The following is a 14,041-nucleotide window of genomic DNA, read 5'->3' on the forward strand; positions in this document are numbered from 1 at the left end:
CACATGGACCTTTTATTGGAGGGAAAACTAATTCATCTCACCTGGGATAAGTGCAACAGTGGTACACAGTCTGACCTAATATCTTCTTTACTTGTCCTATCAATAATAAAAGGAAGAAAGAAAGAAAGAAAGAAAAATAATGAAATACATATGCAATGCATGGAAAAACAACATAAACTGGTACAAATAACATAAATGGACTCAACACCTGAACCAAATTAATATAATAATAATATATAATAAAGTGCATCCATCCCAGGCTTTTTGGAGGCCAGTCATTTTACCAAGCAGAAAATCGATTTGTTATTTGGTACCATGTGTCTGATCTACCACAACAAGAGCAGGTGAGAGCGAAACTAGGACACACGGTCTTCCCTCAAAGCTGTGTATGTCTATATGAAACACATGATTACAATTAAGCAATTGTTTTTTTGAATGCCTGCTGAGCTTTTTCACATCATTTCACTTTAATAATGTACCAATGTACCAACAAATTTTCTCAGGCTATGGTTTGCTCTCAAGATACTCTTTTTTTTAATTTTTTTATTTTTTTATCATTGTGACATAATCTTCAGTCTCGCTTCTTTAAATAAATTTTTCATAATTTGTTACATGTTTTACTTTTTAAACCATGAGATGAAGTGAATTATCTCATATAACATCTATCATAATGACATTATGATGACACTATGCTGCATCTAAATCTGAAAACCTCTTGATTTTATGTTCAAAGAAATTCCTACTTTGCACAAGTGATAACAGGCGATACAAATGTACCAAAACATACGTCCCATGTTCATCTATAACATTCAAGGGTCATAATGTGTTGGCTTGATATCAACTTTCAAGTGCTTGAGGAGATACAGTATACAGTATATCCTCATTACTATATTTCATGTTGTGTGTCAGGGCTTCCCATTTTATTTTTTTGAATTGGCCTTTTAATTCAATGTAGAGCACAGATGTGACACGATATTACTCCACTTTATCCCCCATAGGTCATGCATGTGACACAGTTTCACAGCCGACAATTTTAATTAGACCCTTCTTTTGCCTATTGGGGCCCTCTGAAATTATGAGTCAAGTCTTTGACTACCAATATAAGACAGTTTAGAGTAAAACCACTCTGTGCTAGCTGTGTTTTTATGTCCCGAGGTTACAGGACTGGGCTGAACTTTGAGGTGTGTGTTATTGGTCTTTGGTATTAAATTTTGTTGTTTTTGTTTTTTTTTTATTTACACAAGACATGGTGATGGCGTTTTGACCTTCAGCACAACATCAGTGTACAGATTTTCTGTTTAGACCACATATTGCATTTGAGAAGAACTGAAATTAATTTCAGTTGACTGTTCACTAATTGCTGTGCCTGACAAGTAATTGTGCAAGTATTGGTAGCAATTATGGCAGGCCTGTCAAGCTTTGGATGTATTCAATTATAACTCTGAAAAAAAAAAATACAAGAGCAAGTGTGTAAGGAATGGATTAACCAGTGTGTATGTCATCTCAAAACTAAGCTGCAAATATTAGCATGTAGACCTACAGTAATAACCTAACCTAGAGTTACTTCCAAGGCCAGCAGCAAAAAACATGAACTAATAACAATAACATTAACTAACATTAATATTTCCTTGCTGTGTAGAAGCCAGTCCTGGATGCTACCATATCAGACCATATGCTAATATGGCTCTGTCCTGCCCTTTACTGGATTTGGGTTAGTTTGCACCGCAGCAACCCCACCCAACATTACCTGAGATAGTTAACACTAATCCTGATCTTAAAAGCCTTTTCTGTTTTAATGAATAAAGCATTAATCTAGCCTCTGTCTTGCTTGCTTGTCTGTAAACTAAGCAAAACAAGCTATGCTAAACCGGGTGAATAAAACAACAATCTGATCTTACATTTTTTCTTATCACAGTTATAATAACTAGGATTAACACATTGCAAGAACAATGCGGTTTCTTTATTTACACATTTGATCATCAACTGTGAGGATGCTAACTTTTCGCCTGGGATCTTTTAGCTTTAGCCTTTTAGCACAATATCACACATTTATGACCCATCTTCTCCATTTAAAATGAGTCAGCTCCAAACTTTAAAAGTCAGCCGGAAATGACCTTTTCAACCAACTCATGAAGCCAACAATAGCTTTAACTACTGTAGCAAACAATGTTTATCTTTGTGAGTTAAAAATGATTAGCAACAGCTTTTCACTACCACAGTCTGAAATCAAGGATAGCTTGTTTCAGAAGTTAGCAAAAATCTCAAATGCTAAATCTGCATCTGTCATTGTAGTAAACTGCATTAAGTGCTAAGCAACAGAAAGTTTGACAGATACAGTAACAAACTGAGGGAAGCCTGTGCTCAGCGAATGGGCAAATTCGATCTGCCTTCTCTCCAGCCACCACGTCTCCAGTTAGCCATTAAGAAAGAAATTACAAACCCAACATCTGCTCACGTCAAATGTTTCCCAATGGGTGAAATGTAAAGACAGTGATCGATAGTGTTCATTGTCAGTATGCAAAGTGTGCTTTCACATTTTATGATGGATGTTTAATAACTCTACCCTTTCATGTGTCTCCCATAGTTACATGTAGTCCATACTGTACACGTACCATCAGTTGCATGTATGCCAGCTAACCACGTCATCCACTGTTATTGTATAATGTAGAAGATTTATCTTATCGTTCCTATAAGTTATATCATATGATCAGAATCCACTGTTGCACCTCTGTTTCTACCAGATGAGTCAGGAGAAATAGGTTTAGTTTTCTAAACAACATCTGCAAAGTGTTGATTTCACTCCACACTCGGTTGTAGATCGTCTGTTTCAGGACTGTGAACAGCACCAACAGACAGTCCTGCCAAAATTATCAAACATTTCTCAAAATATTCATATAAAACTATGCTATTGTCATGCACTTTATTTCTAGGATCTACAAATTGAAAACATGACAGTTTTTGTTTGCATTGGATAAAGCTCGATAACCATTTCAGAAAAGCAAAAAAGTCCATCCAGAGGGAAATGTGATGAGTTTCAGTCTTGTATGTACGATGGAGCTCGGTACTGCTGGTCCACCACCTGCAGCAGTAATGTCTTCAGTGGTGTCCTCGTGTCAGTAGAGTGACAGTCATAGGGCTCTTCACATGACACCTGCATTGCTCTGCATTCAAAAACAAGCAAAACAAGCAACAGAGGTTAAATCTCTGATTCTCTTCTGGAAGACATTTGCTCACCTCTAGGAGTGGTTGGCTCATTCACCAGCTCTGATGACCACTTTCTGTCTTCCTCCTTCTCTACATCTGCCCCATCCTCCTCATCCCTGCTGATGAAGGCCAGTTCATTCTCATAGCAGAAGGAGTTGGCACCGGAAGCTGGGAATTTTCTCTCCTCCATTTCCTTGGCACTGCACCTCGGGGTGGATGGTACTTCAAATGTTTTGTGAAAGTAGGCGTAATCTATCCTGTACTGGTTCTTCTCCTCGAAGATAACGGGCTCAAAGCGGTGACCCCACAAGATCTCCGAGGACAGGTAAGAGCTGCGTGCCTGTGTCGTCATGGCTGTGGCCTCCACCAGCCCTTCCAGTATAATTACTATCTCAAAGTCAGATGTTTCCAGATCTTGCTTACTGATGCCAAACAGTGGACTTTCTTCATCAATCTCATGTATGACAGTAAGCGGTGCAACCAGGAACAGGCGGTCTGTGCCTTTGTCATAGCCCACGTTCATGTCAATCTGATCCAGAGGGATGTACTCGCCTTCCTCTGTGTAACGGTGCTTGACGAGCTGTGCGCGCACATGAGCTTCCACAATGTGGCTCTTCCTTAGATTAGCAACCCGAAACATGAGGCACAGCTTCCCATCACGTAAGGCAATGACTGCGTTGTGACTGAACAGCAGAGTCTGTGCACGCTTTTTGGGCCTCGCCATCTTAGCCATGATAGCGCCAATCATAAAGGCATCAATGATGCAGCCCATGATGGACTGAAAAACCACCATGAAGACAGCAGCCGGGCATTCCTCTGTCACACAACGAGCACCGTACCCAATGGTTGTCTGGGTCTCAATAGAGAAGAGGAAAGCTGCCACAAAGGTGTTGACCTGAGTGACACAAGGAACAAAACTGTCGTCCTCTCCAGAATGGTCCATGTCACCGTGTAGCAGGCCAATGACCCAAAATGCCAAGCCAAATGTTAACCAGGACACCACAAACACCAGGCTGAACAGTAGGAACATGTATCGCCAGCGGATGTCCACACAGGTTGTGAAAATGTCAGATATGTACCGCTGTGACTTCTCATCCATGTTTGAGAAATGGACGTTGCATTGGCCAGTCTTGGTGACAAACCGCCCGCGGCATTTGCGTCTCGTGTGAATCTTGCCATTGCCAAAGCTTCCCACAGCAGGCATGGTGCTTAGTCTCAGGCCTTCTTCTTCACAGGATAGGAAGCTGTGGTGGTGGGCCCTTCCCACACTCATGCCTCAGTGGGGCACAGCCTCGTAGCTTCACACTATCAGCCCAGCTCATACAAAACTGACCTGGCTCACAGGAAGTGCACCGCTCCGTCCAACAGACTCAGTGTCAACTGGATCTGAGAGGTGAGGCACAACTGTAGTTTCCTGCAGAGGAAGCACAGGTAATATATTAATACACATTATTATGTATAATTTGTCCACACTATAGTTTTTGAAAAATACGTGGATATAAAAGGAAAAGTGGATACATATATTTAACTTTGTTAAACAAAAAAAAAAAAAAACCCACACAGTGATGTGATCATTATATTTAACACCTTCCTTATAGTTCATTAAGAGTGTGTAGCTGTGTCTGGACTCAGTCGATGGTAAGTTTTCATTGGTATCATTGTACAACATCATGCTCACTGGTCAAATTCAACGAAGATGATTTAGACTTCCACTTCTGCTTCTCTCTTCCATATTTCAAGTTTTACTCATTAAAGGCAGATTTCTGATATTTATGGTGTACATGAAAATATCTTCTCTCAGGAGTCACTCACAGTAATCTCTACTAGTTTTAGTTTTAACAGCCAAAGCATGTTGTTTTTTCACTTAATTGTTTTTCAGTGTTGATTTAGTAATGACTCAATTTAGTCAAAATGTCACTGATGAATATAATCTGCTGTTTAGATGTTGATTCATTTATACTGCACCAGTTGAGACAAACATGGAGGTGAGATTCAAACTTTCTTCTATTTTGAAACCATGGTCTCAGGGTAAGATATCTAATCTTGCTTTAAAAAAATACTAGTGACAATGCATTTCATTTCTAATGTATCATTTAAAAGCATATATTAGATTTTCTGTCTTGCCTCTCTTTCTTCCCTGCCTCTTCCAGCAATACTCTGGTATATAAGATACATATTTCTCTGATCAACAAGGTACAGAAATAGCCAGCTAATCCAATGCCCTGCCATTTTATGTGACGTATCTTCTGTTTCCTCCAGCTGGCACAACTATTAGAGTCACTGGAGTACAGTGATGAGGCTGTGTGATTCCCCTGTGAAACTGAATAGGAAAATAATATGAGCAGAACGCGGGGCACAGCGTTGGGTATCATAGAAGAGACAGCCAGAGATACAAATGGTTTGATGGGAGGAATCGATGGGATCACTTCAGGCATGTTCATGGAAAAAATATTTTGAAAAAAGATGGAAACGTATCCTGAGCTGCAGCCTCCAGCACACCCAGCATAGAGGGCTGTTATTTGTAACTCATGTTGAGTGAGAATAAAAATATATTACAATGTCTTCCATGTAATTTCCACCCAATTGGTTTTCAACCACTTTGTTTCTTTTAAAGTCTATCAAGCCTGTGTTGATAGTGCAAGCAGCAGTATTATATGCAACAATCAAGACGTTTACAAATTATAGCAAGAAGAGGTATGATATTACGTTTGTACATGTTCGTATTTATGTGTACACTCCATAAAGTGATATTTTTATAGTTATACATAAAAAGAGCCTAGAACTTGACAAATCACCAAAGTTATTACAATCCATCCTGAGTGCAGCACAAATATCTGAGCTGAATTTCATGACAGTCCATCCAATAGCTGTTGAGACGTTTTACTTAAACCTCATGGTGACATCGGAGGAAAAGTCAGAAGATCAACAAAGTCATTAGGATACATCGGCCGGGAACCCATGCCTACCTGTAACAAATTTTGTGAAATATAATGGATCTAATAGTTATCAAGACATTTCACTACGAGCCATAAATGTCAACCTGATGGAGGTGAAGTTTTAGGATTGCCAAAGTCTATAGGATTCATCCCGTGGGGACCATGAATGTCAAAATTTCATGCCAATCCATTTTGTAGCTGGACCATTACAGTCTAGACCAACGTGGTGGACCAGCTGACAAGCCAACATTGCCATACATAGAGCCACACCACTAGCATGGCTAACGATATAGAGCTGCATTAGTGCCAAAGTAAGCACCTAAAAGATGCTGCAGAAAATGTAGTTCCTGTGTCTTCTGAACTGACTGAAATTTGTGTCATATCATAAGTTATAAGGGATGTTGGGGCTCAACTTCTCTGAATTTTTATTTAAATTATTATAGGATTAATTTACTGACACTGGCTGCAGTTTTCTCTGAATGGAACTTCACTCATTTTAAGTCATAAAATAGACACTGCCACACCATCACACTGTGGACTCAGGGGACCCAGAGGGAAGCACTCCAACTGCACGTCAGCAGAAGGTGACGCTGGATTGGACGTGACATGTTTACTTTTATCTTGCACATCATAATTGGTATACAGATTGATTTTGATTATACTGTTATTCATTTTATACTGTTATTCGTTTTGTCATTCATTTATAGGATCACAACATTGGCTGACTACACTCATCTCAGACAACAGAAATAATGTACACAAGTGCTTCAAGAATGTGGAGCTGTAATTCAACTGGGATTTCATCTTTAATAAAACCTCCAAATGGGGTCAGAAAGGCTGCTGCTGTGCAGGTGTCCCCACCCTGGATACTCTATAGCTATGAATAGACAGTCATTAATGCCCTGTATATTCAGCCTATATACAAGGTACACTATCTGCATAAACACGTAGTATAAGATGAATTTAATATACACTTTCTGGTGCAGAGCATGGCACATCAGATTCATTGTTTCCAACCCTCAGCCTGAAATAGTTTAGTATAGGAACACAGACTGTAGAGTGACAATAATTAATAACAACAGATTTTGAGATTTCTTTGTGTATGGGCATGTGTGTTTGTTTTATGCAGAAGTTGCTGTTTCTAAATGCTCTAGTTGCTAGGAGGTAGGATGTTGTGTGTCCATGAGATATTAATATCTAATATTGTGTGCGACTGCTCCTCAGCTCTCTCAGGAGCCACTCTCTGCCTGCCGGGCTGTGATCTTAACGCCGGAGTGGAGATGAGACTATTTCTCTGTAGACGTTTGTCACTGTTCTCCCTCAAGATATATTTGAGCTGAGAAATGAATGAGACAGTCCACAAGTCACTGAATCTATGGAAGCTGTTGACTACACTAATACACATATAGTTTGTATCTCTGAAATGACACGCAGCTTACCTTGTGAGCAAGTGCTCCCGATAAATGTTGATTCCCAGCGTTCCTTTTCTTCCAGATCTCCCAGTCCTCTAGCCAAACCACTGCATGTTTCTCCTCAGGCTTCCTTCAACTCTTCTCATCTGTTGTGGGTAGAACCACTCTATCCTCCTGAGGCACAAAAGTAAATGGCTGCAGAGTACCTTCATGTCTGTGTCTCCCAGTTTTAGCACGTCTCTTTCTCCACTCAGCGAGGAGAGCATTACAATCACTTCTACTGTCAAGTCCTTCAAAGTTACAGCGCGATTGAAATCCAGTTGATCAGAAACAGACCAGAAATTAGAAAATGACTTTAGTGAAGCACTGAAGTCATAATTTTGACCCTCAAAATAGCACAATGACTTAAGCACAGCTATCCCAAATGAACTGTGAATAGGGCTTACATGGCCCGTGGGGTCCAATCCAATCCAAAAATCAATTCCTCACAGCTCATTTTAGAGTCACGGGCAGTCAACAGTCTCTCTTCTTCCATGTCTCACACTTTCTTAGTATATCTGCTATCTGATCTTGTTCTGCTGCAGATCCCACTCTGTTTCCCACATCTAGTGAACTATTGCTCACTGCTCAGCTCTCGTCCTCCCCCTCCCTTTCACAGTGTCACTGTAGATACTTGGCATTTGGAGACTACGTGCTCTTCCTCTACCAAGTGTTGCACCAGTGCTGGTCAGCAATGCTCAGCGCTGAAAGGACCAACTGGTTTATTCAGGACTAATGTAATACCGGGCTGATCAGGGCATAATCAGTGACCAGAATATAGACACATAAATTTGTTAAAATGTTTCTCTATGTTTGATTGATTTTAAAACTAGACAACACAGCTACTGAATGCATACACCAGTAGGCCTACTTCTATTTTACCCTGTAACTTCTAATTTCCAAGCTCAAAGAAGACAGAAAAATGGACATGATGCCAGCACACTGGATGTATTATTGGTACATAAGTAAGATCCACCCATTACGTACACATCTGATGAAAGAGATTATAGAAGTAATTCACATTTCCATCCTCTACCTTACTTTGTAATGTTGTCTTTATTTTCGAACTGAAACCAAACAGATCACAGAGTGGGTGGTATGGTCTCCATTTTGACTCATTCGGAAAGCAAAGCAGCTCCTGTTCAACACACTGGATAATGAAAAGCCCATGTAGGCAGTTTCTTGCAGAACATGACTTATTTGTCTGATGTGCTTGGTGCTTTCCTAGACGAAGGAGGAATCAATTAATTTCTCATGTATTGCAGGACCAATGAGCAGCTTAATTAGTTGTAAAGACAAGGGCTTTGTGAGACTATATGTAGGCACAGGTTTGCTCATTCGTTTGTGTGTCATACGTTTTTTAGGTATTGCGAATCATCAACATCAGTATGTCTGGAAATTTTGACTGCTGGTGGCACTAGATAGAAAAGTAAGTAGGATTAATTAGTCACCATGAATATCTGTAATGAATAGCATGGCAATCCATCTGGCAGTTGTTGTGATATTTCATTAAAAAACAAAAAATGTCAACCTTATGGTAGCGTTTGGGGAAAAGTCGGAGGATCACCAACATCACTAAGATTCATCCTCTAAATGTCTGCAATCCATCAGACGTTTCAGTCTGGACCAAAGTTGTGGGTCAACCAACCACCGCCACACTGCTGCTCAGTAGCTAGAATTTCTTTCATGAGTTTCACAAGACAGAACTGTCCTGACCCAGATTCACTGGAGGCCATCACAGAGCAGAGGTATGGATGAAAGGTGCATGTGATATTGCAATATCAGCCTCCAAGGAAGCTAAGCTATGGTAGTCTGAGTATCTGTTTTCTAATTATAATAGAAATAATATTTGACCTTTGTGAGTGTGAGTGTTGTTGGATCGGTAGATAGACCAACAGACTGCACAAAGACAAGATAATGCATATAAGACATGAAGACATTTTTAAAGTCATGTGAATGTACAGCGTGTTTGGTGTATACTAGAATTCATTTAAGGTGACGATAAGGATTTGTGAGGATATGATAAAATTCTGTGTTCTGTGTTGTTTATGTAAATGGTCATATTTGTTAGGAATGACTTTATAAGATAAGACAATATTCACTGAGCAAAAATCTTAAGCTGAAAATGTATTGAATGTAACATTTGGCTGTAACTGTCATTCAATGATAAACCTTTTTATACACATGTCAAACCTTAAGATGTAAAGTGTGTGTGAGTGAATGTGTGTGTTTTTAATAGCTTTACTTCCATGTCACTGTTACTGTACTGATGTCAGGCCTGTAAATGGGTTATGGGTTCAGTTAGGAGATGGCAGACCAGATGGGGATGGGAAGTGTGCTATCGGGACAGAGCCCAGAGCCCGGCCGGTACCTTGTACCCAGCGAGTTATTTAAAGGGCCGCCTCACTGCGGCAGGACAAAGTGGGCCAGGTTTGACCACACTAAGGACACAAGCTGCAGCGTTCGATCATCTTTCAGATTGTCAGCACGCACTCTCCTGATACATTTCAAGTATTATGTCACACTGTGGTCATCCCTGTGTGGTGCAGGAGACACCAGTCAGAGCACAGGATGTTTACTCAAAGCCCAGTTAGACATGAGGGTAACTGCTTCTGGCAGGACACTCAGGATTAGGAGCATGGCAGGTACTCCAATTATACAACTGTGTAACCGTCTGTTTCGTCCACTCTCACCAGCACTCCTGCTGCTCATGCTCACTGTGTGTTTCTGCAGGTTTGGTTCATTGTTCTATTTTCCACAGCTACATCTACAGCACAGTTAGTCGACACATTTATCTGCTGTTGAGTTTTTAAATTACCTCTTGTGTTATTGGCTTCAACTTGGTAGTACCACATTAATAAAAAAAAAATCTTTGAGCAAGAGCTTGGAATTTGTAACTTGTTTTTCCCTTTCAGCTGAAGGAAACATAGTTGATTAAAGCTAGAAATAAACAAAACACCTCACACATTATGAATAACCTGTGATCACAGCCACACAGGTCAGCCCAGTGAGATAGTGCCACTTTCATTCAACATCTGTCTCATCTCTTTTCGCTTTTATCATTTAGTGTGTCTTACATACTGACCTACTGATGATGAAAACAGGAGTTTCTACCTTAATGCCCACATCCAACAAATGAGGGCTGATTTTTACATGGTTATTACACTGGAACTACTAATTGTGTTTCCAGATTAAAAAAAAAAAAAAAAAAATCCAGTGTATGAAGATGATTTTTACAGTCATTTTAATGTCAATGTGAAGATATTACAATGATGTCACCCTTATGAAAACATGCTTAATTATTATAGCATAATACCCCATTTATTAGCCCTGTATTTCCCTCCTTCTCATCAAAGCATTACCCCATATATTATTACCACCAGTAACGAATTTTTCACAGATATCAGCCCTGTTATTACACAGATATGATTATTATTACTTGATTATTATGAGGAGATTAGCCACTAATTTAATATCATATTATATTATCATGTGTACAATATTATTATATCATTATTAATATTATATCATTACTGTACCATTAAATTGCTTCTGCTTTCATTGTTATTTCTGAGGTATTTCCACAATATAGTCTTAGAGTATTTGTATAGTATTAACCCAGTATTACCTTGTTACATTTAGCTGGAACATAAAGTGCTATCACATCAGGTTACAGTGGCTCAGTGAGTTTTTTCATCTTCTATGGATAAAATTTGTTTAAAATAACATCAGAAAAAAAAAACAATTTTTGGAATAAAGTGTTCTTCACTGCAAGATCCTAAAAAAATGGTTGCAGGCCTGTGTTACACAGCCGTGATCAAAGAAGATAGAGAACAAACACAAAAGCTGGAAATACAGTAGAGAGAGTCTCTGTTGGCAGCCAACACTGATAAAAACAACCTGTGAGTGGGGAAGAGAGGCGTCGTGCACCCACCCAACTAAAAGAAATGCTGCACAAACACAAGACACAGGGCTTTTTTTTAGGGAGCTGTTCACCAACCAGCCTGCTCCAGTTAGGGAACATGCTCCAGAGCAGCCTAATCAACATCCTGCCATATAATGATAAAGTGCTCTCTCCTTGAAAAATAACTCAGGGAGGCCATGTTGGCTCCACACATTAAGGACTGAAGGTTGAATCCAGGTCTTTCTTACTGTCAGTCGAAAAAGATTCATGAAACTTTTCTGTTTTTCACAAGAAAAACAAGAAATGTGAGTGTTTTTCCATCACAAACAATGTTTAGCTCTCTATTATAATGCAGATAAAAAGCTTAACATCATGGTCTGAAAGTCTCAGTCTGTCTGCATAAGGTCTCCAGTCATTCACAGATCTGCTTCCAGCTGACTGTAACAGAAAGAGATAAGAATTATGAAAAAAAAATTTTTTAAAGCAGTCACAACATATATAACATTTTCACTGTTATGAAAAAGTAAAAGTTTTATCAGCAGTTTGTTGTTTTTCCCTTTAAGTCATTTATACAGGATGACTGCTTATGGCCTTTCAAGATGATAATATCAAATAGAAATATGCTTCACATCTTCATGTTCATGTTTTCCTGGTTGATGACACATTTTACTTACATACAATACAAGAGCTGACTGTGTTACAGTGCTTCCCCAAATACCTCATAGCCCTCCTCATCATCATCTTCCTCATCCTCCATGCCGAGGCTGGCGTTGCCAAATTGATGTTGGTGCCAAATTTATATTTGTCTCAGGTGAACAACGCAGGATTCATCCATTGTCATGGAAACACTGACAAATTTGAGTTGGAGCGAACAAGTTGCATGTAGGTCACACGCCTCTGGACCTGATTTTGTAACAAAAAATCCATTCAAACTAAAATGGAAAAAGAAGTCAGTGCAGCTCCTTGCAGGTGACAGTGATTTGGAAACACAAACACAGATCTGTGTCACAAGTGAGAGGAAAAATAATGTGGTCCTGTCAGCTGCAGTGTAAACATGTCTGAAGTGGATCATTGGGGGAGCAGGCTGCGCTCACTGATCAGAGCAGCTCCACTGCTGGTTGCTGTAATTGATCTTTGCATGACAAAATGGGCCACTTATTTTTACAGCCTGAGCAGGTGCATCTGTGCGCTGGTGTTGCTACATCATCCACTGATCAGTCATGAGGACCGGGAGCGTTTGTGGGGCAGCTCGACTCAGAACAAACCCTGCAGGTGTGCATACACGCATACACTGTATCACACACAGAGGAATGCAGAAACAAACTGAGACACGTTGGTATTTTACCAATGAAAATCACTTTATTTTGTCCTGTTTAAAAAAATAATCCATACATACACTTGTTTCAGTTATCCCATATTTCAGTTAACTTCACTTACTTGGTCAACTGTCTGTGTATTATACCCACTGGGGTAATACCAGGATCCCTGACTTTGTCAGAGACATGCTTTTTAATATATTATTGCAGATAATGTTGGTAACTTCAATCTGAGGAGAGCTACATACTGCAGCCTACTGGTACCAGTAAGAAGAAATGCAGAAATAACTGCTGGATCCTTGAAGTTACGGTTATACAGAAAGTTTTTGTATGCATTTACCCTTTTGTTACACTGACAAATCCAATTAAAAGAAGAATCTTTACATTTCTGAGATACAAGAGAAGTTAACATGACAACTCAGAGTGGAACAAATTAAAATGTAGTTTACACATGACAAAACAATCCACTGCAGGCTTGCAACTAATTTTCAGTATCAACTAATCTGCCAATAACTGATTAGTTGATACCCCTACAAATTGTCAGAAAATGATGAAAAAGGGCCATCACTGTTTCCTGGAGCCCAAGATCACCTCTTCAAAAATATTTCTTTAATCTAAAAAACAGGTCAAACCTAAAACATTGAGTTTACAATGATGTAAAACAGAAAAAGAGGAAAGTCCTGATATTTGAGAAGCTGGAACCAAAGGATGTTTGAGATATTGACTTCATGACGAATAGTTTCTGGTTAACTTTCTGCAATCAAATAATTGATTGTTTTAGGTCTTGTCCAATTAGTAGCTTCTGCCACAGCTTTCAATACAGATTTAACAATATTCATTAGCAGATGAAAGATGAAAGCTTCAGTACTTTCAAAGCTTGTAAAAGGACTTCAGGTTAGATTATTTTGTAAACTACTATTTCCAATGTGAAGCTTGAACTTTCATGCACATTTTATTCTGTCCGTGATCAACTTTGAGCTTTGAAGGGTATAAACTTCACTTGTCACTCTACTTCTGTGACTGAGGATGAACCTGCCTGATGTGAAAGTTGATTTTCGGAGAAGAACTGGCGTTTATGTTGTTTCAACTGTCATGGCGAGCCTGTGACTTTGAGGTGCGAACCTCAAAGGTGCAGAGTTATATCCATGATGGATAACATTAAGAGTCAGCTTTGCTCTTTGGAGGTGTTGGCTCACATGAGTGGAGTTTCACACGCTGCAGTCACAGGAA

At 39.4% G+C, this 14,041-nt stretch overlaps 1 protein-coding gene across 1 annotated transcript; it reads right to left on the bottom strand.

Moving 5' to 3' along the window:
- Positions 1-528: 528 nt before the first annotated feature.
- On the bottom strand, positions 529-8,199 carry kcnj12b (potassium inwardly rectifying channel subfamily J member 12b). Its single transcript, XM_071474023.1, has 3 exons — positions 7,580-8,199; positions 3,260-4,618; positions 529-3,161 (listed from the first exon to the last, which is right to left on the bottom strand). The coding sequence occupies exons 2-3, from the start codon at positions 4,475-4,477 to the stop codon at positions 3,141-3,143; spliced, it is 1,239 nt and encodes a 412-aa protein (XP_071330124.1). The 5' UTR covers positions 4,478-4,618; positions 7,580-8,199; the 3' UTR covers positions 529-3,140.
- Positions 8,200-14,041: the final 5,842 nt, after the last annotated feature.

The sequence above is a fragment of the Trachinotus anak genome, unplaced genomic scaffold, assembly GCF_046630095.1.
Source record: "Trachinotus anak isolate AG129_WGS33_773 ecotype Australia unplaced genomic scaffold, CSIRO_AGI_Tana_v1 ptg000003l, whole genome shotgun sequence".
NCBI lineage: Eukaryota > Metazoa > Chordata > Actinopteri > Carangiformes > Carangidae > Trachinotus > Trachinotus anak.